The 26,777-nt window shown below is 36.6% G+C and overlaps 1 protein-coding gene across 4 annotated transcripts in view; it reads left to right on the top strand.

Moving 5' to 3' along the window:
* The window catches only part of TLL1 (tolloid like 1), a 261,296-nt gene extending 236,705 nt beyond the window's left edge, over window positions 1-24,591 (top strand). For 2 of the 4 annotated variants that reach the window (XM_073805457.1, XM_073805458.1), the window contains 3 exons: window positions 13,495-13,708; window positions 19,559-19,809; window positions 20,949-24,591. In XM_073805457.1, the coding sequence (XP_073661558.1) occupies window positions 13,495-13,708; window positions 19,559-19,809; window positions 20,949-21,083 (600 nt within the window). In that variant the 3' untranslated portion in view covers window positions 21,084-24,591. Of the gene's footprint in view, window positions 1-13,494; window positions 13,709-19,558; window positions 20,899-20,948 lie in introns of those variants that run through there. The other 2 variants (XM_073805456.1, XM_033857236.2) reach the window with 2 other exon arrangements.
* The last annotated feature ends 2,186 nt before the right edge of the window (window positions 24,592-26,777 follow it).

Here is a 26,777-nt window from a genome sequence, read left to right on the forward strand (position 1 = left end):
TTTATTGATCTTTGTTATCATTTCCTTCATTTCTTTTTCATTTATTTCTGATCTTATCTTTATGATTTCTTTACTTCTGCTAACTTTGGGGGATTTTTTTGTTCTTCTTTCTCTAATTGCTTTAGGTGCAAGGTTAGGTTGTTTATTCAAGATGTTTCCTGTTTCTTAAGGTAGGATTGTATTGCTATAAACCTCCCTCGTAGAACTGCTTGCACTGCATCTCATAGGTTTTGGGTCATTGTATTTTCATTGTTATTTGTGTCTAGGTATTTTTTGATTTCTTAAGTGATCACTTCATTATTAAGTAGTTTATTGTTTAGCCTCCATGTGTTTGTATATTTTACAGCTCTTTTCCTGTCTTTCATATCTAGTCTAATAGCGTTGTGGTCAGAAAAGATACTTGATACGACTTCAACTGCTTAAATTTATCAAGGCTTGATTTGTGACCCAAGATATGATCTATCCTGGAGAATGTTCCTTGAGCACTTTAGAAAAATGTGTATACTGTTGTTTTTGGATGGAATATCCTATAAATATCAATTAAGTCCATCGTGTTTAATGTACCATTTAAGCTTGTGTTTCCTCATTTATTTTCATTTTGGATGTCCTGTCCATTGGTGAAAGTGGGGTGTTAAAATCCCATACTATGAAAGTGTTACTGTCGATTTTCCCTTCTATGGCTGTGTGTATATGCCTTATGTATTGATGTGTTCATATGTTGGGTGCATAAATATTTACAATTGTTATATCTTCTTCTTGGATCAATCCCTTGATCATTATGTAGTGTCTTTCTTTGTCTCTTGTAACAGTCTTTATTTTAAAATCTATTTTCTGTGATATGAGAATTGCTACTCTAGCTCTCTTTTGATTTCCATTTGCATGGAATATCTTTTTCCATCCCCTCACTTTCAGTCTGTATGTGTCCCTAGGTTGAAGTGGGTCTCTTGTAGACAGCATATATATGGGTCTTGTTTTTGTGTCCATTCAGCCAGTCTGTGTCTTTTGGTGGGAGCATTTAATCCATTTACATTTAAGGTAATAATTGATATGTATGTTCCTATTCCCATTTTCTTAATTTTTTGGGCATTGTTATTGTAGGTCTTTTCCTTCTCTTGTGTTTCTTGCCTAGAGAAGTTCCTTTAGCATTTGTTGTAAAGCTGGTTTTGTGGTTCTGAAGTCTCTCAGCTTTTCCTTGTCTGTAAAAGTTTTAATTTCTCCATCAAATCTGAATGAGATCCTTCTTGGCTAGTGTAATCTTGGTTGTAGGTTTTTCTCCTTTATCACTTTAAATATGTCCTGCCATTCCCTTCTGGCTTGCAGAGTTTCTGCTGAAAGATCAGCTGTTAACCTTATGGGAATTCCCTTGTGTGTTATTTGTGGTTTTTCCCTTGCTGCTTTTAATATGTTTTCTTTGTATTTAATTTTTGATAGTTTGATTAATATGTGTCTTGGCATGTTTCTTCTTGGATTTATCTTGTACGGGACTCTCTATGCTTCCTGGACTTGATTTACTATTTCCTTTCCCATATTAGGGAAGTTTTCAACTCTAATCTCTTCAAAGATTTGCTCAGTCCCTTTCTTTTTCTCTTCTTCTTCTGGGACCTCTATAATTCAAATATTGGTATGTTTAATGCTGTCACAGATGTCTCTGAGACTGTCCTCAGTTCCTTTCATTCTTCTTTCTTTATTCTGCTCTTCAGTAGCTATTTCTGCTATTTTATCTTCCAGTTCACGTATCCGTTCTGCCTCAGTTATTCTGCTATTGATCCCTTCTAGAGTAGTTTTAATTTCATTTATTGTGTTGTTCATTGTTGCTTGTTTCCTCTTTAGTTCTTCTAGGTCCTTGTTAAATGTTTCTTGCATTTTCTCTATTCTATTTCCAAGATTTTGGATCATCTTTAGTATCATTATTCTGAATTCTTTTTCAGGTAGACTGCCTATTTCCTCTTCATTTGTTAGGTTTGGTGCGTTTTTATCTTGCTCCTTCATCTGCTGTGTGTTTTTCTGTCTTCTCATTTACTTATCTTACAGTGTTTGGCGTCCCCTTTTTGCAGGCTACTGGTTCATAGTTTCCATTGTTTTTGGTGTCTGTCCACCGTAGCTAGGGTTGATTCAGTGGGTTGTGTAGGCCTCCTGATGGAGGTGACTTGTGCCTGTGTTCTGGTGGATGAGGCTGGATCTTGTCTTTCTAGTGGGCAGGTCCACGTCTGGTGGTGTGTTTTGGGGAGTCTGTGGCTTTATGATTTTAGGCAGCCTCTGTGCTAATGGATGGTGCTGTGTTCCTCTCTTGCTAGTTGTTTGGTGTATGGTGTCCAGCACTGTAGCTTGCTGGTTGTTGCATGAAGCTGGGTCTTGGTGTTGAGATGGAGATCTCTGTGAGATTTTTGTCATTTGATATTACGTGGGGCTGGGAGGTCTCTTTTGGATGAGTGTCCTGAAGTTGGCTCTCCCATGTCAGAGGCACAGTACTGACTACTGGCTGCAGCCCCAAGAGCCTTTCATCCACATGGCTCAGAATAAAAGGGAGAAAAATTGGAAAGAAAGAAAGAAACAAGGATAAAATAAAATAAAATAAAGTAAGATAAAATAAAATGAAGTTATTAAAATAAAAAATAGTTATGAAAAACAATTTTAATGTAAAAAAAAAGAACGGATGGACAGAATCGTAGGACAAATGGTGAAAGCAAAGCTATACAGACAAAATCTCATACAGAAGCATACACATACACACTCACAAAAAGAGGAAAAGGGGAAAAAATAATATATCTTGCTCCCAAAGTCCACATCCTCAATTTGGGATGTTTTGTTGTCTATTCAGTTATTGCACAGATGCAGCATACATCAAGTTGATTTTGGAGCTTTAATCCACTGCTTCTGAGGCTGCTGGGAGAGATTTCCCTTTCTCTTCTTTGTTCGCACAGCTCCTGGGGCTCAGCTTTGGATTTGGACCCGCGTCTTTGTGTAGGTCTCCTGAGGGCATCTGTTCTTCACTCAGACAGGATGGGGTTAAAAGAGCAGCTGATTCAGGGACTCTGGCTCACTCAGGCCGAGGGGAGGGAGGGGTACAGATGTGGGGCAAGCCTGTGGTGGCAGAGGCTGGTGTGATGTTGCACCAGCCTGATGTTTGCTGTGCGTTCTCCTGGGGAAGTTGTCCCTGGATCATGGCACCCTGGCAGTGGCAGACTGCACAGACTCCTGGGAGGGGTGGTGTGGATAGTGACCTGAGCCCACACACAGGCTTCATGGTGGCTGCAGCAGCAGCCTTAGCATCTCATACCTGTCTCTGGGATCCGCGCTGATAGCCCCTGCTGGCTCCCATCTCTGGAGCTCTTTTAAGCAGTGCTCTTAATCCCCTCTCCTCGTGCACCAGGAAGCAAAGAGGCAAGAAAAAGTCTCTTGCCTCTTAGGCAGGTCCCAAGTGTTGCCTGGACTCCCTTCCGGCTAGCTGTGGTGCACTAGCCCCCTTCAGGCTGTGTTCACACCACCAACCTCTGTCCTCTCCCTGCACTCCGACCGAAGCCCGAGCCTCAGCTCCCACCCCCCGCCCGCCCCGGCGGGTGAGCAGACAAGTCTCTCGGGCTGGCGAGTGCTGGTTGGCACCGATCCTCCGCGTGGGAATCTCTCTGCTTTGCCCTCCCTGTGGCTTCACTCTCCTCTGCCGTTCCGAAGCTCCCCCCTCCACCACCCACAGTCTCCACCTGCAAAGGGGCTTCCTAGTGTGTGGAAACCTTTCCTCCTTCACAGCTCCCTCCCACTGGTGCAGGTCCCATCCCTATTCTTTTGTCTCTGTTTTTTCTTTTTTCTTTTGCCCTACCCAGGTATGTGGGGAGTTTCTTGCCTTTCGGGAGGTCTGAGGTCTTCTGCCAGCGTTCAGTAGGTGTTCTATAGGAGCAGTTCCACGTGTATATTTCTGATGTATCTTGTGGGGAGTAAGGTGATATCCACATCTTACTCTTCCGCCATCTTCTCAAGACCCCCTTTTTGTCATTTTAATTACAATGTGTTGGAGTGTTTGGTGTGTTCCTCTTTGGATTAATCTTATATGTGACTCTGCAATTCCTGGACTTGGATGACTGTTTCATTTCCCATGTTAGGGAAGTTTTCAGCTATTTTGTCTTAAAATTCATTATCAGAACCATTTTCTTCTCCTTCTGAGAGTGTAATGCAAATATTAGTACACTTGATGTTGTTCCAGGGGTCTCTTAAACTGTCCTCATTTCTTTTCATTCTTTTTTCTTTTCTCTGTTCATCCGCAGTGATTTCCACTACTCTGTCTCCCAGCTTGCTGATCTGTTTCTCTATCAATTAGTCTACACTTTATTCCTTCTAGTGTATTTTTCATTTCAGTTATAATATTTTTCATCTCTGTTTGGTTGTTCTAACTCCTTGTTTAAACCTTCTAACCTCGTTTTTTGCATCATTCTCCTCCCAAGTTCTTTGATTATCTTTACAATCACTACCTTGAACCCTTTCTCATGTAGATTGCCTAGATCCACTTCATTTAGTTCTTCTGGCATTTTCATTTTGTTCCTTCATGGAACATGTTCCTCTGTCACTTCATTTTGCCTAAGTTGCTGTTTTTATTTTTATGTACCTAGTAGGTTGGTTATGTTTCCTCATCTTGGAGAAGGGGACTTTTGCAGATGCCCTATGTGTCCCAGCAGTGTGCTCCCTTCTTGTCACCCAAGGTATATGCTCTAGAAGTTCTCCCTATTAGGCCTGCATGGGTCCTTCAGTTGTGGCAGGCTGACTATGTGGGTGGACTATTAGGCTTGGTTGGCCCCTGGTCTGGTTGGTTGCTTGGACCTGCCTTGTGTGGAGGCTGTCAGCTGCTGGTTGGTGGGGCCTGGTCACAAGGCAGCTAGCTGCAGAACCCCGGGGGGCCCCAAGACTAGTGCTGGCTCACTAATGGGAAGAGTTAGGGTACATAAGACTCCGGGGCTGTTGCCCACACACTGGTGGGTGAAACCAAGTCCTGGTGTTAGTGCTGGACTACTGGAAGGCAGAATCAGGTTCTGGAGTCTGGTTACAGGGCCCAGGAGTCCCAGAGCTGATATAAGATCACTAGTGGGAGGGGTGGGGGCAGTTCCTGAAACACAGGTGGGTACTGGGTCTGGAGTGTTCTGGAGTTCGTGTTGGCCTGCTACTGGGCAGGGTCAGTGCCCACCTTGTCCCAGGGCAGGGTCTGGCCTGCTGTGGGAAGGTTAGGTCCACAGGTTATGGGATTGTGGTTTTCTTACATCTGTTTTCTGCTCCCTGGTGGGTGAGGCTGATCCAGAGGCTATGCCAGGCTTCCTGGGGGACAGCACTAGGGCCCAGGGGATTCTGAAGCTGGTGCCTTCTCACTGGTGGGTAGAGCTGGGTCCTGGCCATCTACTGGGCAGGGCTGTGTCTAATGGGGTGTGGGCTCAGGAGGTCTTTAGGCAGCCTGTCTGTTGCTGGGTGAGGCCAGTCAATGCACAAATGAATGGACATGGTTGTGTTCCAGTAAAAGTTTAATTACAAAAAAGCAGGCTTCAAGCCAGATTTCCTCTATGGGACTTAGTTTCTTGACTGAGCTAATAAAGTTATGGATGAAAGAGTTTGAAATCATTCAGTTATAAATGTTTGTCCTCATTTCTCCTGAGAATCAGAGGGTGAAAATATTTGGCCTTACTTTCTATGGTAGGCAGAATAATGTTCCCCATTCCCCAAAGATGACCTTGTCCTAGTCCCCAGAAAAGTGTGTTGTATTGAGTCACTGAGTATGTGTTAATTTGCTAGAGCAGCAATAGGAAACTAATATATTTGCCTTGTTTTTAGAGTGTGTATCTGTGTGTGTGTGTGTGTGTGTGTGTGTGTGTGTGTGTGTGTGTGTTTAATCATGAGATGCTAAATGCATGGTAAGAGTTTTAAAGTAAAAGAAACCTTGGTTGAAAGATACTTGGAAAAAGTCTTCCTACTAGAAGAGGGATAAAGTTCTGAATGAATAAAAGGATAAAGTTCTATCATTCCTGGCTTCACCCTGTCTTGGTTCTGAGAGGCTCAACTGATCATTAAATTTCTGGTACTTTTTTCATATTCTGAATTACTCTTCATTAAAAACAAAATAAAACAAATGAAACAGAAATAAAGTTCTAGGCATAAGAGCACACAACAATAGGCTAATACAGTTATGTCATTTTTATTTTATTTATCATATCCTAAAGCTTTGCTAAGTTATATAGCTGTAATTCACAGCTTCATATATGGGATATTTGGAAAACAAAACACCCACAAGTGTTATATAATTCTCCACCATAAATCCATTATAAGTATATTTGATCACTGTTATAGAGTATTCATGGGAAAGAAAGGTCTTTTGAATCAGAAGGCTGGGGTTTATATATTCCACTGTGCCTTTTTTTCCCAGTGGCCTCCAATCCTTCCAACATCTTGTGGGAAACCAAATGATAGTTCTCACTGAAGGGAGGAAAAGGTGAAGGATGGCTAGAACTCGGAAGCTCTGAATTTCATCTCACAACTGCTCACATTGTATCAGTCTCTTTAATTCTCTTAGTTTAAATCTTAGCTAGATTTTATTTCCGCATTAAGCATTATCATTTTATTATGTTGTCCCTTGTGAATGTATCTTGTCCCTTGTAAATGTGACTTTGAATGGCCTTATCCTTTAGTCAGTGCCTGTATTTTCAGTAAAAGTACCTCTACGGATGTTCATATGAGGGAGCTGCATATGGAAGCTTGGCTGGTGGCCAGGAAGGTAGATTAGGCTTGTTTGGATGTTCCAGAAACACACAGTTATTCTTTCCAGTGCTTAAAATGAAAGTTCAATTTTATTCCTTTTGAATGAAACTCCTTAAATGCATTAGAATTTCTTACTAGGACTTTAATTTCTTTCATCAGTGTCTTATAATTTTCTGCATACAGGTCTTTTGTCTCCTTAGGTAGGTTTATTCCAAGATATTTTATTCTTTTTCTTGCAATGGTAAATGGGAGTGTTTTCTTAATTTCACTTTCAGATTTTTCATCATTATTATACAGGAATGCCAGAGATTTCTGTGCATTAATTTTGTATCCTGCAACTTTACCAAATTAATTGATAAGCTGTAGTAGTTTTATGGTAGCACCTTTAGGATACTTTATGTATACGCTCAAGTCATCTGCAAACAGTGACAGCTTTATTTCTTCTTTTCTGATTTGGATTCCTTTTATTTCCTTTTCTTCTCTGATTGCTGTGGCTAAAACTTCCAAATCTATGTTGAATAAGAGTGGTGAGAGTGGACAACCTTGTATTGTTCCTGATCTTAGTGGAAATAGTTTCAGTTTTTCACCATTGAGGACGATGTTGGCTGTGGATTTGTAATATATGGACTTGATTATGTTGAGGAAAATTCCCTCTGTGCCTACTTTCTGCAGGTTTTTTACCATAAGTGGGTGTAGAATTTTATCAGAAGCTTTCTCTGCATCTATTGAGAGGATCATACAGTTTTTCTCCTTCAATTTGTTAATATGGTGTATCACATTGATTGATTTGCGTATATTGAAGAATCCTTGCATTCCTGGAATAAACCCCACTTGATCATGGTGTATGATCCTTTTAATGTGCTTTTGGATTCTGTTTTCCAGTATTTTGTTGAGGATTTTTGCATCTATTTTCATCAGTGATATTAACCTCTAGTTTTCTTTCTTTGTGACATCTTTCTCTGGTTTTGGTAGCAGGGTGATGTTGGCCTCATAGAATGAGTTTGGGAGTGTTTCTCCCTCTGCTATACCTTGGAGGAGTTTGAGAAGGTAAGTGTTAGCTCTTCTCTAAATGTTTGATAGAATTTGCCTGTGAAGCCATCTGGTCCTGGGCTTTTGTTTGTTGGAAGATGTTTAATCACAGTTTCAATTTCAGTGCTTGTGATTGGTCTGTTCATATTTTCTATTTCTTCCTGATTCATTCTTGGCAGGTTGTGCATTTCTAAGAGTTTGTCCATTTTTTCTAGGTTGTCCATTTTTTTGGCATAGAGTTGCTTGTAGTAATCTCTCATGATCTTTTGTATTTCTGCAGTGTCACTTGTTACTTCTCCTTTTTCATTTCTAATTCTATTGATTTGAGTCTTCTCCCTTTTTTTCTTGATGAGTCTGGCTAATGGTTTATCAATTGTGTTTATCTTCTCAAAAGACCAGCTTTTATTTTTACTGATCTTTGTTATCATTTCCTTCATTTCTTTTTCATTTATATCTGATCTGATCTTTATGATTTCTTTCCTTCTGCTAACTTTGGGGGTTTTTGTTTCTCTTTCTCTAATTGCTTTAGGTGCATGGTTAAGTTGTTTATTTGAGATGTTTCCTGTTTCTTCAGGTAGGATTGTATTGCTATAAACTTCCCTCCTAGGACTGATTTTGCTGCATCCCATAGGTTTTGGGTCGTCATGTCTCCATTGTCATTTGTTTCTAGGTATTTTTTGATTTCCTCCTTGATTTCTTCAGTGATCACTTCATTATTAAGTAGTGTATTTTTTAGCCTCCATGTGTTTGTAATTTTTACAGATCTTTTCCTGTAATTGATATCTAGCCTCATAGCATTATGTTCGGAAAAGGTACTTGATAAAATTTCAATTTTCTTAAATTTACCAAGGCTTGATTTGTGACCCAAGATATGATCTATCCTGGAGAATGTTCCATGGGCAGTTGAGAAAAATGTGTATTCTCTTGTTTTTAGATGAAATGTCCTATAAATATCAATTAAGTCCATCTTGTTTAATGTATCATTTAAAGATTGTGTTTCCTTTTTTATTTTCATTTTGGATGTCCTGTCCGTTGTTAACCAATGGGGTGTAAATGTCCCATACTATGAATGTGTTACTGTTGATTTCCCCAATTATGGCTGTTGGTATTTGCCTTATGTATTGAGGTGCACCTATATTGGGTGCATAAATATTTACAATTGTTATATCTTCTTCTTGGATCTATCGCTTGATCATTATGTAGTGTCCTTCTTTGTCTCTTGTAAATGTCTTTATTTTGAAGTCATTTTGTCTGATATGAGAATTGCGACTCCAGCTTTCTTCTGATTTCCATTTGCACGGAATATCTTTTTCCATCCCCTCACTTTCAGTCTGTATGTTTCCCTAGGTCTGAAGTGGGTGTCTTGTAGACAGCATATATGTGGTCTTGTTTTTGTATCCATTATGCCAGTCCATGTCTTTTTGTGGGAGCATTTAATCCATTTACATTTAAGGTAATTATCAATATGTTTGTTCCTATTCCCATTTTCTTAATTGTTTTGGGTTTGTTATTGTAGGTCTTTTCCTTCTCTTGTGTTTCTTGCCTAGAGAAGTTCCTTTAGCATTTGTTGTAAAGCTGGTACAGTGGTTCTGAACTCTCTCAGCTTTTGCTTGTCTGTAAAGGTTTTAATTTCTCCATCAAATCTGAATGAGATCCTTGCTGGGTAGAGTAATCTTGGTTGCAGTTTTTTCTGCTTCATCACTTTAAATATGTCCTGGTACTCCCTTCTGCTTTGCAGAGTTTCTCCTGAAAGTTCAGCTGTTAACCTTATGGGGATTCCCTTGTGTGTTATTTGTTGTTTTTCCCTTGCTGTTTTTGATATTTGTTCTTTGTATTTAATTTTTGAAGTTTGATTAATATGTGTCTTGGCATGTTTCTCCTTTATTTATCCTGTATGGGACTCTCTGTGCTTCCTGGACTTGATTAACTATTTCCTTTCCTATATTAGTGAGGTTTTTAACTCTAATCTCTTCAAAGATTTGCTCAGTCCCTTTCTTTTTCTCTTTTTCTTCTGGGACCCCTATTATTCGAATATTGGTGCATTTAATGTTGTCCCAGAGGTCTCTGAGACTGTCCTCAGTTCTTTTCATTCTTCTTTCTTTATTCTTCTCTGCAGTAGTTATTTGCAGTATTTTATCTTCCAGGTCACCTATCCGTTCTTCTGCCTCAGTTATTCTGTTATTGATCCCTTCTAGAGTAGTTTTAATTTCATTTATTGTGTTGTTCATTGTTGCTTGTTTCCTCTTTAGTTCTTCTAGGTCCTTGTTAAATGTTTCTTGCATTTTCTCTATTCTATTTCCAAGATTTTGAATCATCTTTAGTATCATTATTCTGAATTCTTTTTCATGTAGACTGCCTATTTCCTCTTCATTTGTTAGGTCTGGTGCATTTTTATCTTGCTCCTTCATCTGCTGTGTGTTTTTCTGTCTTCTCATTTTGCTTATCTTACTGTGTTTGGGGTCTCCTTTTTGCAGGCTGCAGGTTCGTAGTTCCCGTTGTTTTTGGTGTCTGTCCCCAGTAGCTAAGATTGGTTCCGTGGGTTGTGTAGGCTTCCAGGTGGAGGAGACTAGTGCCTGTGTTCTGGTGGATGAGACTGGATCTTGTCTTTCTGGTGGGCAGGTCCACATCTGGTGGTGTGTTTTGGGGTGTCTGTGAACTTATTATGATTTTAGGCAGCCTGTCTGCTAATGGGTGGCATTGTGTTCCTGTCTTGCTAGTTGTTTGGCATAGGGTGTCCAGCACTGTAGCTTGCTGGTCATTGAGTGAAGCTGGGTCTTGGTGTTGAGATGGAGATCTCTGGGAGATTTTTGCCATTTGATATTACATGGAGCTGGGAGGTCTCTTGTTGACCAGTGTCCTGAAGTTGGCTTTCCCACCTCAGTGGCACAGTCCTGATGCCTGGCTGGAGCACCAAAAGCCTTTCATCCACACGGCTCAGAATAAAAGGGGGAAAAAGTAGAAAGAAAGAAAGGAAGGAAGAAAGAGAATAAAATTAAATTAAATTAAAATAAATTTATTAAAATAAAAAATAATTATTAAGAAAAAAAATTTTTTAAGTAAAATATAAAACAAACAGACAGAATCCTAGGACAAATGGTGAAAGCCAAGCTATACAGACAAAATCTCACACAGAAGCATACACATACACACTCACTAAAAGAGGAAAAGGGGAAAAAATAATATATCTTGCTCTCAAAGTCCACCTCCTCAATTTTGGATGATTTATTGTCTGTTCAGGTACTCCACCGATGCAGGGTACATCAAGTTGATTTTGGATATTTAATCCGCCTCTCCTGAGGCTGCTGGGAGAAATTTCCCTTTCTCTTCTTTGTTTGCACAGCTCCTGGGGTTCAGCTTTGGATTCGGCCCCGCCTCTGCGTGTAGGTCGCCTGAGGGCATCTGTTGTTCGCTCAGACAGGACAGGGTTAAAGTAGCAGCTGATTCGGGGGCTCTGGCTCACTCAGGCCGGGGAGAGGGAGGGGTACGGATGTGGGGAGAGCCTGAAGCAGCAGAGGCCGGCATGACGTTGCAGCAGCCTGAGGCGCACCATGCGTTCTCCCGGGGAAGTTGTCCCTGGATCGCGGGACCCTGGCAGTGGCGGGCTGCACAGGCTCCCATGAGGGGAGGTGTGGAGAGTGACCTGTGCTCGCAGACAGGCTTCTTGGTGGCAGCTGCAGCGGTCTTAGCGTCTTATGCCCATCTCTGGGGTCCACGCTGATAGCCGCGGCTCACGCCCGTCTCTGGAGCTCCTTTTAGCTGCACTCTTAAACCCCTCTCCTCACGCACCAGGAAACAAAGAGGGAAGAAAAAGTCTCTTGCCTCTTAGGCAGGTCCAGAGTTTTTTCCGGACTCCCTCCCGGCTAGCTGTGGTGCACTAGCCCCCTTCAGGCTGTGTTCACGCCGCCAGTCCTCTCCCTGCGATCTGACCGAAGCCCGAGCCTCAGCTCCCAGCCCCGCCCGCACCGCCGGGTGAACAGACAAGCCTCTCGGGCTGGTGAGTGCTGTTCAGCACCGATCCTCTGTGAGGGAATCTCTCCGCTTTACTCTCCGCACCCCTGTTGCTGCACTCTCCTCCATGGCTCCGAAGTTCCCCCCGCTCCACCACCCGCAGTCTCCGCCAGCAAAGGGACTTCCTAGTGTGTGGAAACATTTCCTCCTTCACAGCTCCCTCCCACTGGTGCAGGTCCCGTCCCTAGTCTTTTGTCTCTGCTTATATTTTTTTCTTTTGCCCTATCCAGGTACGTGGGGAGTTTCTTGCCTTTTGGGACGTCTGAGGTCTTCTGCCAGCGTTCAGTGGGTTTTCTGTAGGAGTTGTTCCACATGTAGATGTATTTCTGATGTATCTGTGGGGAGGAAGGTGATCTCCGCGTCTTACTCTTCCGCCATCTTCCCCCTCACCTCCGGTTATAACATTTTAATTTATATTTTTAAGTAGGGCACAGTGGAATGGGACATGAGAGATCAGCCCTTTTCCTTTTCTTTTGTCTCTTCAATCTTTTCTCCTACTCCCTAATTAATATAAATTGCTTCCTTCATTTCTTCCCTTACTCCTCTAAAGTCAGAAGTGAGAGCAGATGGTAGTGTGGTTGGAATAGATAAATGTGATCAACAGTGAGGGAGAACCTGTCTTAGTCACTTTTTTCTTTCAAAAATACAAAATGGTTGCTTTAAATTGAGAATTATAATCACTTCACAAAACTGCATTAAAGAAAACATGTATGTAGAAAGTTTATGTACAAATATTTTATGCTGTAGGGATTGTAGCAAAATTAATACATTTTCAAGCATATTTTATATTTCCTCCAATTTATTTTATATATTTTTTAGCTTTGCTCTATAGGCTTAAGTAGGAGTGATGGTTTATTTCTTGAATGTATGATGGTTTTTATGAGGAATGGAAAAAGCCTTAATTGGCAATGGCAAATAACCTAGAATCCCTGGGATTATTAATAGTTTGGACAATTATTATTTTCAGTCAGTCTCAATTAAACTTTCCATCGTTATATTTAATGTGTTAAATATTTAATAAACTTTTATTTTAAGAATTTGCTACACACAAAAAAACATACTAAACTTTGCAAGACTCCAAATATTAAAATAAATGTACCATCTCTCTGAACAGTTAACTAAAAATAATCTAGCTTAAAGTCATATTAGTGTTTTCTAATAATATGGGTTGTAAGATCTAAATAAAGAAATGTATAAGAAAAATCCCTTTGTGTTATGTGTTCTATTAAGATTTACTATATTTAATTTCTATGAAAATAATTACTTGTTTAATTATTTTATGGAGTTTTCTTTTTAGTTTAAGTGCTCAATGGTATGATGATGTTCAGTAGTTTATGATCATTAACACCAGAAGGACTCATTTTTTAAATATAATTGTTTAAAATTTTCTGATGCATTAAGAATAAATTCAGAATAAAATATCATTTGTTATTATAATCTGTCTAAATTCTGGAGTAGACTTAATTGCAATAGTAGAATTAGTTGCAATAGTCAAATAGTGCAATAGAATTTCACGTGAAGTTATTACATTGTTTTCCTCATTATAAAGTCTTCCTAGAGACTTCATATTCTATTGATTTCACACCCCTTTCAATAATGTGCTAGATGGATTGAATCCTTTGCATGGCCTGGACATATTATTGTTCTGTATTTCTACTCCAAAGAAAAGAACCCATTTTGAGTGATATGTGGCTTTTTTATTTTTTTCCCCTTTCTTTCTTTCTTTTTTAATAGATCTTTAGTGAGTTTGAGATTGAGCAGCATCAAGAATGTGCTTATGATCATTTGGAAGTATTTGATGGAGAAACGGAAAAATCACCAATTCTTGGACGACTGTGTGGGAACAAGATACCAGAGCCCCTTGTGGCTACTGGAAATAAAATGTTTGTTCGGTTTGTTTCTGATGCATCTGTTCAAAGAAAAGGCTTTCAAGCCACACATTCTACAGGTCAGTAAATTAGGGGATGCTTCTCTTTTCTGAGTAAGATCCAAGTTTCTCTTCTAGTGTGTGCAGGGGATCTATAACAGGATTATAAATGAATCAGAAGTCTCACTGAAGCACTGTGTGAAATATTTGAGAACCACATAACATCCTAACTAATATCTTTGTAGCTGTTGAACTAATTAAAAGAAACACAATAGTTTGATCTGATTCATGTTCAGTGTGGTATGATCAAGAAGAGCTATCTCTAAATATTTATGTAGTGTATTCCATGTTAACTTTAGCAGTTTGATTTATATGTTATATTTAACAGAAATCTATAGCTTGGAATTCAAAAATTTTGTTTTTGCTAAAATCCTACTTGTTTAGCTAACTTTCACATTAATATATTTTTGTAAACCAAATTTGGAATTTAACTCTCTGTTTTACAGAGTTTTATTTTTTTCCCTTTTATTTGGTAGGCAACACAGTCTTTTCCCTAATCCTAATCCCTAATTTGACTCTTACAGATTCCAGCTGTAATGGAAGTCTTTAAGAAATAAAATACAATTTAGAAAAATATGGAAAATTTTAAGCAAAAATTTCAAATAACTTTTTTATAATTTGGATCAAATTTATAATATATTCCATAAATGTCCAGTAAATATCCTTTTTTTATTCAGTTAAAAAAAAAAAAAATCAATCATATTTACTGAAATCATTTAGCTTATAGTGACACCTAGTGGCAGTTCTAATGCCAAAACTATTGAGACACAAATCTATCTTGGCGTAAAATGCAGTATAATCGGCTACAAATTCATCAATGAAACAATTTTAGTGCAGTAATTTTTGTCATGGTTTCCTGATAATTGTTTTCTCCTTTCCTTTTAGTTTAGAAAACATAACTTTATTCCATTGTCCAATATTATTTTCCACTCTAGTATATTCTGTTATGAGCATTAGATTTATATTGAAGTCTATTTGTGAGAAAGTGGATATTGCCTGATTCATGCTAGTAATGACTGGACTCATAAATAATTATTTCTCATGATTAATATAAATATTCTGCTTTGAGAAAAATCTTTCATGGATTAAAATTTTCATACTAATGAAGGATTTTTTTATACACTTGATGTTTGTTCTTTAAATATTTTCCTGATAACTTGTCACACATTGAAGGAATGGAAAAATTGGAGTCCTATGACTTGATCAATATTTTTCTGAAGCACAGTTAATGGCACAATTTTTTAAATAATCGTGGCTGTCACAGGTTCTAAGAATGGAGTGTAAAAGTATGTTATCAAAACTCTTGAAAGAGCTGATACACTATTTTTAAATTACTTACCTATAAATTCCTCTGTTGTAGTTTCATAAAAACCTACTTTTATAGTTTCTCTTTTCCTCTTTACCTTTACCTTAAATCTCAAGTTTTCTTGCAGCTATATAACTCCATGACTCCTTAATTTTCATAGCCTCTGCTTTGGACCCATTTCAGTGTTTGTATTACCATTTAGAATCCACTGTTAGGATCTAATTATCTTATCATAGAGATCATATATTGAAATCCAATTGTATATATAGCATGCACTTGATATTTCAGGCACATACATATACTTAATATAAATTATATACATTGAGTTCTCAAAAGAGCTATATGATGTATGAATTATTATCTTTATCTTCAGATAAAGAAATTTAAAATCTGAAGGATTAATTAATTTGCAAAGACTTCTAAAATTATATCAAAGCCTGGATTTTATCCTAATTCTGCTTCCAATGCTCATGCACTTTCTACTATGGTATATTTTTTCTTAACATAAACATTTTGGATTAGGAAGGAAACCAATACAAAACTGGATCACTGTTAATTGAAACAATAGAGACTGAATGCTTCCTTATTTGTCTTAATCAAATCTTCTGTCCTAACTATCCAACTGAATAGGCTCATTTTTTCTCCCTGTTCAGTTCAAATCCAGTCAAATACCCACGTGATCAGCCTCAATCATAATTTGTAGGCAAAACATGATTCGGTCCTGTCATCTCAGAAATGAGGATTTTGAGACTAAGACTCAAATGAAACTGAAGTAGCACAAAAAATAATAGTTAGAATTAGAGTCCTAGCCTCCCAACTCCTGCTCAGTTGTGCTAGTCAAAATTTTTAGCATTAACTGTTTGTTTGTTTGCTTGTCTATTTTACATGTAAACTTTTGCTCTCACTTAACCAGCTGTCTTTGAATTTTCTGGGTAGATTTTATTTACACTGTTACTTTCAAGTAGCCATACATGATGGAATATTCTTATGTACTGCTTACTATTTATTTCTTTTGAAAGCTTTCTCTTTAACAAGTTTATTCCACAGTCTTTCATGAAATATTTATTTGGTACCTGCTTTGAATAGACACTGTAAAGTATTAGTAATTCATAGCAAAAAATTAGGAATTTTGTGGTAACTTATGAGAAAACAGAAGGAATTCCTGCCTTTTGACAGCTATAGTCTGATAAGTTAAACTTATGATTTTCAGTCAGTTTTTACCACCAAGACAGCCAAGTCCAGTACCACATCTGTCAATTTCTGCTAAATGTATAAAGCATTTATTCATTATTTAATGTTTTCTAGAATACATGTAACTTTTATTAAGGGGCCCTGAAGTATACATTTTAATTTGCTTGAGTACATTTATATTTCTATATACAATTTTAATTTTATCCACAAGGAAGGCTTATAATACTACAAATTTTGAAATTAAGTGAAGAGAAATATTAATATTGCTTTATAGCTATTTTTTTTACAAGTAATACTATCCAAATCAATGGGAAATGGACTTTGTTGGAAAAAGTCCCTTTTTCCTCTAAAGGTAGGTCCAAAATATAAAAGTCCAAATTTATTTTAATCAGGTAACAAATGGTGTTAGGCCAGCCTTAGATAAACTATTGAAGAAAAAAACTCAGTAAAAAAAAATAACCTATATATTCTCTCAGAGGATAAGGCTATAATACAGAAAAAGAGGGGGAGTGTGGAGAGAAAGTATTTTAAAACATGGCATGTCAGGTAGGACTTTATTCTGCAGCAGAAAGCATCATCCTAATTTAAAAATCAAATAATATATTATTAGGCTCCTTAGAAATTATTTTGATAGAACTTAATTAAATTATAGTGCCTACTAAAAGCATTTATTGCTCAAATTATAGGCCCTCACAGGGATTTAACACTTTACCAGGAAATGAACAGAAGTCTTTCCAAATTAAAATGAGGGCCACCCTTTCTGAAACATTTTAAGTCACTCTTAATTGTAGTTTAAGTCATTTGTTTTGAGTATTGTCATTTTCTAGAAGTTTTCAATAAAATCAAATAATGATGCCTCACATTTCAGATTCACAAAGGCTTTGTGAAATCTCTTTTTGTTTAAATACTTCATTTCCTTCTTGATTTCTGTTCTGATCTGGGGTTGACAGAGAATTGTCTCCTCTGGATCCTGATTTGTTTTGCTACTTTGTTTCTCTGAAGTAGGCACACAGAAGCCAGTGCCTCTCCCATAGTCCACCCCTTCCTGGGTTGTGGAATAAAAGTAATACAAGTGCTGACAGTTGTAAACAAAACAAATCACTGAATTATATCAAACTTTGAGAATAAGTCAAATTTTTAAAATATCTGTAAATGAGATTACACTGGTTTATACATTTATATATTGAATTCAGAAATACTTTCACAAAATATTTTACTGGCCTTCAAAAATATAATCCTTCCTTTCTGAAAACAGGTTAATAGTGCTTTAAATTGTTTTTCAATTTTTCTGGCTTTTCTTTTCATGCCTGAGTGGATCTCTAGGAGTATAGATGGTGGCATTTAGATATTCTGACTAGAAAATAATAACAAAATGATGATTGTGTATACTTATATGGCTTTTCCTATGTGCAAGGTATCCTTCAATGATTTTACATATATTAGCCCATCACTCTTCATCTAGACCCTATCATTTGAGTATATGTATGATCCCCAATTTAGGAATGAAGTGGGGAACAAAATCCCACAGCTGATGAAGCATAGAGCTCAGATTTGTACCCAGGCCAGTTAGCTGTGGAGTTCTGTCACACGGAGAGGACAATAATTCTTGGAATTACTGGAATAAGAGAAGCACCGTGGTGGGAAAGGAAGGATGCTTGCCTTCCAGTCTGTGACACTTAAGAGATGATTCCCAAGACTGATCAGTTTTACAGCTTTCCAGAGTGGTTCTAAGCACATGTGTTTCTTTACATGTTTACATTTGTAATTGTGGCACCTACATCAATAGATTGTGCAAGACACCCCACCTACCATCTGGAAGACAAAGGGACATCATTTAACATGATGGGGAAGCCATTCTCATGATTGAAACCCTAGTTGGAAGTTCTTTCATAAGTTAGTCGCACAAAGGTCTCTGAATGTGCAGTTGTCTGTGAAAATGCCCATAGTTTTGGTTGAGCCTACTTGTATTCAGACACATCTAGATGGGGTTCCATCCTGGGAATTCAGAAATATTTTGTTACTTAAAATCACCAAACCACAATGTAGGTAAATTATATACAAATCTGAAAAATCTAAGAATTTTAGCTGTCCTAATTCACTTTCACTGGGTCCTGCCAAGGACAATCTGGTCACAGATGACCACACCAGGGTTACAATTGTGTTTTGATAACCAGAGGCTTAGCTGTCCAAATCTTTCCACATTGGATTTTTGTTTTTGTTCCCTCCCAACTCATATCAGTTTTCTTGGGACTTTCCTGGTTTTAGTACTGAAATTACTGTTTCCCAGGAACCTCTCAGTCATTGGCAAATAAGGGCAGAAAGAAACTCTACTTTCTCCTGACACTTTTCATATCCCTTTCTTTTTTTTCCCTACCCCCAGCCATATGTTTGTATATGTACTTGGTTGGAGGAGACATTGTAGACTTCCTCTACAATTTATTCTCTAGTCATTGTAAAATCTGGGGGCTCAGACTACAAAGAGTTCCTGAGAAAATTTTGAAAATTTGTATTCTCTAAATTACACTAACTGTAAACCTTATGCAGGCTTATATATTTCTTTGGTATATTTACCTCTAATTACAAAAGTAGTAACTGGTAAAGCCTATATTTATTAATATCTCTCTGAAAAAGCCATAAAAAGAGCATTTTAAATTCCTTTATTTATTAAAATCACAAAATATAACTGACAAGGTGCTGGAACTACAAAAATAACCACAATTAATGATGTGTGTATGCTTTTCCCAACCAAGTTAGATAAATATTTCTACCTAAGTAAAGTAATACTGGTCTGTATATTCTATGCAGAGAGTTCTATATGACACATATACACATACAGGAGTTTTATATATTTTGCTGATCTTTAAGTTATTTCTTATTCCTTTGGATTCTGGGTTCTTAAATTATTAAGATTAAACTCAAATTAAGACACTGACCTTTTTTCCATGAAAACAGTTATTTAAGACTGAAAACAACATGAGATATAACAATAAAAAAATGCATTGAGAGTTACTATATGGCAGGTACTGTTTTAAGTGATTTTCATGTGTTAATCAAATCCTCAGAACCCACTAAGATTGGTACTATTATTATCATCTGCACTTTACTCTTGACCACTTTACCCTATGGATAAGAGAAGTGATGTCACTTATCCAAAGTCACTGAGCTAGTAGGTATGGAGCTGAAATTCCAACCCAACAGTCTCTTTAGGGCCTATAGCAGTACCCACTATGCCATCTGAATCTTCAAATATAGGGAATATAACTGATGGTGGAAATGAATACAGAAGTTGGAGAGTGGTTAGACTATATTAAAAGAGAAATTTGAATTGTTAAACCTCATTGAGCTCACTTATTTTATTTTTCTTTCCTGGGCAGAGTGTGGTGGCAGACTGAAAGTGGAATCAAAACCCAGAGATCTGTACTCACATGCTCAGTTTGGTGATAACAACTATCCAGGACAAGTTGACTGTGAATGGCTGTTAGTGTCAGAACGGGGCTCTCGACTTGAGTTATCTTTCCAGATTTTTGAAGTGGAAGAAGAAGCCGACTGTGGCTATGACTATCTTGAGCTCTTTGACGGTCTCGATTCAACAGCGGTGGGGCTTGGTCGATTCTGTGGATCAGGGGTAAATACAGTACGAGCAGGATACCATAGACATGATAAAAATGCCTATAAATTGGTGATTGATATGTGTAACACATGCAAATCAGCAGTGCTTTTACAAAATGGCTTGACAAGTTATAACATGCCTCTTCTTCCCTTACTTCTCCATCTCTAATGAATTTGCTCAATAATATTGAACAAGACAGATGAATTCAATAGCTATAATTTCTTGTTACTGTCCACATCCTTTTTCAATTCATGTTTTTATTGTGCAATAAATATTTAAATGTTTAATTATCTAAAAGAAATATGCCTAAATACACACCTTTGACAATTTTGTAAGCTTCATAAATTAAAGCATAAAGCAAAAAGAATATGCACATCATTGGCATTCCTCTCTCAACAATATATTTGATAAGTGACAGTATCTACCATTGGTGTGGGGGTTTAGCTGGTACTATTGAATGTTGCTCCATTGCAGTGGGCACAGGATGGAGTACAAAACATAGGTCAGAGGTTGTCAACATGAGAAATAAGAAACAGGAAAGCTTAAGGTTTTCTCAATGCTTTTCCCCCACGATTCACTGCATTAATATCAAATGTTCATCTGAATACATACTTTGTTCTGAAGATATTAGTCCCATTTTTCAAATGTCTACCAGTGACCATTTCTTAAATAACATTGAACTCCTGTCCAAATAGCTACTGAAATGAAACAAAAATTATTCTTGGTACTTAGATTATTAAAGCAAGAAGGAATGGACGATTTGGATTCTGGAAGTGGCTCTGCCTCAGAGCACCTTCTGAACTAGATTTAATGTCCCTTTATCCTTTGTGAACCTCACTTTAATTACTTGTAAATCAAAGGAAATTGGCTTAAAATTTTGGGAAAAAACACCAAGTTTCAGAACTTGGAAGTAAACTTAATTATGTTCAAAGCTCAGCTATATCACTGATCAGGCTTGTGATCTTGAGCATGTCATCTGTTCTCTGAAACTCAAGTTTTCTCATCTGTAAAATAAAGTCACTCTTATCCACTTTTCAATGTTGTTGGGAAGTTTAAATTATATACCAAAAAAATTCCCAAACATGAATTACATTGAAGAAAAAATAATTCATTCTTGTTGTTTGTTTATTTGTTTTGTTTGTTTTTGTCTTCAGCCACCAGAAGAGACCTATTCAATTGGTGATACAGTTTTAATTCATTTTCACACTGATGACACAATCAGCAAGAAAGGATTTCATATAAGATACAAAAGCATCAGATATCCAGATACCACGCATACCAAAAATTAACACCATAACCTCCATCAAAACATAAAGGAATGGGCATAATGGAAAGAAGATGTATTTCTTTTTTAAATGAAGATTTTAGCACAAAGTTTTATATAATGAGTTTGAGCAGAAGAAAACTGCAAGACCAGAATTATCTTTGTACTAAAAGAGAAGTTTCCAGCTAACCCTGATCAACATTACCAGGATACCTGAACTTCATTCTTGACAGTATAAATATAAATAAAGTTGGTGAAAGGGCATCTCATGCTTCAAAGAAGACTTCACAATCCTTTGTTCACAGCTCACCATAGCTGCTTCACAATTCAGACAGTCCCATTCAGGGTCTGTGACCCTGCAGAGTGTCCGTTTTGACAATTTTTCAATATATGGGAAAAGTAAAATGACCTTGCAGGTCATAAACTGGAATACCCTCTCCTTGTATCTTAGGATAATTGCTTTGACTTTGGATCTTGAAGACAGTGTAAACCAGACCCATATAAGTTGTTGTGAAGTGGGAGTCTCTTGAGGGTGGTTTATACTTTAAATGTGGGTATGACCAATGCTTGGAAACTGGAATATTTCAGCTTCATTATTTTCACTTGCAGGCTAAATTTACCTCTTTGAAACATAAATGATCTCGAGACCACTTCCTTTTTGTGACATTCTGACAAGTTTGAAATGTCAATACTATCTATCATTGCAGTTAACTCTAGATATCATTTATTTAAGTGCTGGAAAATGCCCAGTTGATTGGTAAACTCAGTTCTTTCAGTGAAAGTTCTGTCTTTTCATACCAAATTCAAGAAGACTTGTGATGTCTTATGAACTTGATGAGACAACTCCCAACAGGTGTGAACAGGATTCTTCTAAGCGACTGCCTGGATGGTTCATACTCAAGTTCCACTGCTGCTATTGTCTTTCTTTTGTTGTTGATCTGTTGTAGTTAATGTTGATGTTGTCATGGTTAATGTATTTTTTTTAATGAAATGAAATGAAGTGGAAGTAGGCCTTGTTAGAATTGAAAGATCTCTTTCTTTCTCTTCCTAGAAATCAGTTTTTTTAAATGCAATGTTGAAAAAAAAACGATTTGTTTCTGAAAGACTTTCCATGGTGCTATTCCATAAACATTTTTTTAAACAAAGTTTTTGACCTTTGAGCCAACCACCTGTAGACTATGAATGTCTCTGTCTGGCTGGTAGCACTTGAAGACTAAAGACTTAATGTATCAAGAGTATATCATTGCAAGGGCAACACTTGTCCTGTGGAACAACTGCTTATATTGCCTTAGAATTCTTTCACATGATCGAGCAGATCCTCCTAAGAGACACAACTTTTGAAAAGTTGAACATAATAGTGTATGTTAATTAGCATTTCTATGAGGAAAATCCATTTCTGTGACTGAGAGCATTGGATATAAGTATGGTGACTTGCTTTTACGGTAGAAAATGAATTTTCTGCTTTAAAGGCAGGTTTTTAAAAAAATATTAATGTATGTATATGTGAGGTTGTCTGAATGAGTGGAGTTACAAGGAGGTGAAAAGTAGTGGGTGGTTGAAAAGTTTAAATTTACATGCCAATTTCTACTAAAATCCTATTTAAAGTAGCACCTTTCATAGGACGTTTCATGGACAAATAATGGGAACTTCTAATTATTATCAACCCCATTTTAAAAAGGCTCCTTCCTTCAGAGAAACTCTATTTTCATATTTTTTGATATTGATATAGATTGCTATATGAAGTAGCTTTTGTTCTGTTACCTGTCCATGAACATTCAACATTTAATAAAATTGAGAATTTTTCTTCATTTTACAAAATTAAACTATACACACAGATTTAGCTTATTTGTTTTTTTTTTTTTTTGTCATTGTTGCCTTGGAAATCTTTTCTTGCATATGAATTTTATTATGTAAATACATTTTTAAAACCAATCTTTTGATCTTACTGAATGTTACTTTGGAAATGTATAACTAACGCCTGCAATATAATGAGCTTTTTAGTGGAGCTGATTTATTCCAGTAACTCTTCTGTATTTTTTTTCACGAATCTCCAGTTAGCCAAAATATTGGGAATGGGAATTAGAGGAGAAAAAAAACATTAACACCTAATATACTACACTGTGCCCAGCCCAGTACTAGGCACATACACTAGCTCTTTTTAACCTTTATGCCACCCTTTGAGAACTGTGGTGATGTTCTCATTTTGTGGTTTAGGAACTGAGGCTCAAAGAAGGCATATAATGTTCCCAGGGTCACAGTGTAAAGTTAGATGTTAAAGCCCAGATTGTTTGATATAAAAATCTGTGTTTGTTCTACAAAATGTAGTAGAATCAATCTTGACCTATATAAATAGTAGATATATTTTATGATGAAACTTCTCCACATAAAGTCAATTTTAGAGGTGAATTACAGTAAAACTTTCAGGATAAGCATTGTTCCTTTCAGTAATAGCATGACAATTCAAATATCAACTGTAGATATCTTTAAGAACCATAGATAGTACTAGAAATGTGAAAAACAAAAAAACTACTATATAGTTTGGAGTTAGTAACTATGGGCCTTTTGTTAAAATAAATATATTAAATTATTTTATCTGGTGTAGTAGGAGAAATGTAGTGTTCTACTTTAAGAAATATTGTTAATATTCTGACTGACATCTTATTAGGCCACAATGAGCTGCCTTTGACACAACTGAGAAATAAAGTATTTAGAAGGCACACCACAGAGATGTTGTCATAACTTAGGTCTTCAATGGGAACATTAATTTTTTATTGTACCTTATGTCAGATATCAGCTCACTGAATATTATTTTTATATTAATTTGACTTTGGCTTAAGTGTGTTGTTAAATTCAAACACAAACAGCTTCGTTGTTATTGTGTTAATAATTGTTAATTACTGTTCTAGGCATTTTATTAGTTTTGTAAATTTATTTTCAACCTCTACTCTCTATCTGCCAAAGTTCTAACTCCTATACAATCCTCACTAACTATACATAGAAAAAAACTGCTCCCACTTTATATGATTTTACTAAATTATTTTTAAATTCAATTTTGAATATTAATCTAGTTTATTTAGGAAATCTTGACAACTGAACAAAACAACATTTTTAAATAAATATATGAGAAACAGCAATTCTATTTCCAAAGTCTCCAAATGTCCCCTGCCTGTGTTGGCTGAATTTTTACTATCTTGGATTAATTTTCGTATACCACAGTTATCAGATTCAAATTCTGTTCAATTTTGTTTTTAAATGTCTTAGTCTCTTTTGTTTGGTTTCTATTACTATATTTTTGATAGTAAGCCTCAGATAATGAAATTTTATTCTCACATATAGAAAATCTCTAAAAGTATCTAATTACTCTTCACAAGGCTAAAATTTTTTTAAAAGAAACATTAAATTACATATTTCTTTAGATTTAGTAAACTATAGCCATGTGTGACATTAAAAATAACTTTTTTTAAAGCAATTAACAAAATGTTTGGAAATTTTATTTAACAATAATTTTATTTAGCAAGAATATTTTGGATAAAGGAAAACCTTAATACCACTTATTAAATCCTGCATGGGAGGAAGAAAACAGGAAAAATAATTACCATATAAAGATCTATAACTTGAGCTGCAGTGATGACTTCTGTTTTACTAGAAAAAATATGTAATATGAGCTTATCAAAAAGAAAGAAAAGATGGTCTATGGATGCATTTTTACATCAATGCATAATAAATGGTTACCAATGAACATTTAACTTTTAGTCTTTTAGTGCTATTGTTATAAAATTGAGAAATTTTGTCATTAGCTTAGGAAATGATGGAAAGGTTGGCTCTTATACAATGCAAAATATTATTATTAGTCTCCAAACTTTCTTTTGACATGTACTTTTTAAATTGTTCAGCTTTCAACCTACCTACATTTCACTCCCCACCAGTGTACTCAAACTGAATTCAGGCTTACCATGTAATTCTAGTCAATACCATGACACCTACTTGGTGCAGAGGTCAACACAAGGTGATTCCAAACAGTGTATAGGGCCCTGAGCATGTCTCATATATATAATCTCCCTCTTGTCCAATATTTTGAATACAAATTCAGTGCAATAAATCTCAACTTCTAACTTTAAAAGACTTGTAGGTAAACTATTACTTGGGTTAAAGCCTATAAAAAGAGAAGACCTAAGCACCAACCTGTAGTATAAGACATGTGGATATAAGGCCCTGGCAGCTGGGTCTTCTCCTGCATTTGCTGCCAGAGCAGAGGTGGTTGAAGTGGCAGGGAGAGGTTCATTTCAAGGAATGCCCTTAAAATTATTTAAACAGGAGAACACCCAGAAAGGACAAATAAAGTGAAAGGATTATAGATAATAAGGCTTGAATATGTAAATCTATCCTAAAGCATTATTTAATGGACATTCCATAGAGGGGTATAATTAAAAATTAAATTTCAGAAAAATTTTCCACAGAGATGTAATAAATTTGTTAAAGTCATTTTTACACCATTGTACATCTATTAGTTATGTTTGAATTTTATGGAAATAGAGTCTTTTGTATTAATTTTTGTCATTTTTAAGCCAAAAGACATAGACATTTATTTATTCAACAAATATTTGCTTAATTCCTATAATATGCTAAGCACTATGTTAAATATTAAGAATTTAATGAGACTTTAAAAAGAAAAACAATCACAATCTTTTCTTTCTTGAAAGTTAAATTCTAGTTGGAGAGATAAATATTAATATTAATTAAACGCAAATCACAAAAAGGCATAATTGCAATATAAAACATGCATGTGCAGAATTCCCTGGTAGTTCAGTGGTTAGGATTCCATGCTTCCACTTCAGGGGGCACAGGTTCGATCCCTCATCAGGGAAATAAGATCCCACGTGCCGCTGTGGTGCAGCCAAAAAAAAAAAAATGCATGTGCATTTTACTACCATTTGGGGGGCACTCTTCCAAACAGCATGGTTTGGATTTTGAGACAAGTATTAACATAAGCATCCTTTCCTTATCCTTGATTTTCCACTGTCTTCTTACTTACATTTGTGCTTTCTAAAATTTCAACTTTTGTGTAAAATAACTTATTTTTGCATCAATCACATATTTTCAGCTTATAAATGAAATTATTTATTCTCATGATGAGCAATGAGAGTGGGATAACATATCAAAATTCTGATATTTATTTATGTAATTATTTAATAAACAAAACTAAACAATGTAATTTTATAAAAAGCACTACCTTTTGAGGTGGCCAAGATGGAGAACGCTGACTTCACCTCCTCCCATGTACACATCAAAATTACAACTACTCACAGAGCAACTCTCTATGAGAACAACCTGAAAACTAGTAGAAAAGATTTTCCACAAAGACATAAGGAGGAAACCACAACGAGAAGGGTTGGAGAGGTAGAGACAAGACATAGTCAGACCCACAACCCACCAGTCAGCAAAACACAAAAGTATAGAATATCACAATTGTAGATGTCGTCCTCAAAGAGCAAGGACTCCAAGCCCCACATCAGGCTACCCCACCTGGGGGTTGTGTGCCAGGAAGATGAGCCCCCAGATTATCTGTTTTTGAAAATCAATGGGGCTTGTGTGCAGGAGAGCCAGAGGGACATAGGAAACAGAGCTCCACTCTTAAAGGGCACACACAAAATCTCACATGCTATGAGACCCAGTGCAGAGGCAGTAGTTTGAAAGAAGCCTTGGTCAGACCCATTTCCTG

This window comes from Tursiops truncatus, chromosome 5 (genome assembly GCF_011762595.2).
Source record: "Tursiops truncatus isolate mTurTru1 chromosome 5, mTurTru1.mat.Y, whole genome shotgun sequence".
Lineage (NCBI taxonomy): Eukaryota > Metazoa > Chordata > Mammalia > Artiodactyla > Delphinidae > Tursiops > Tursiops truncatus.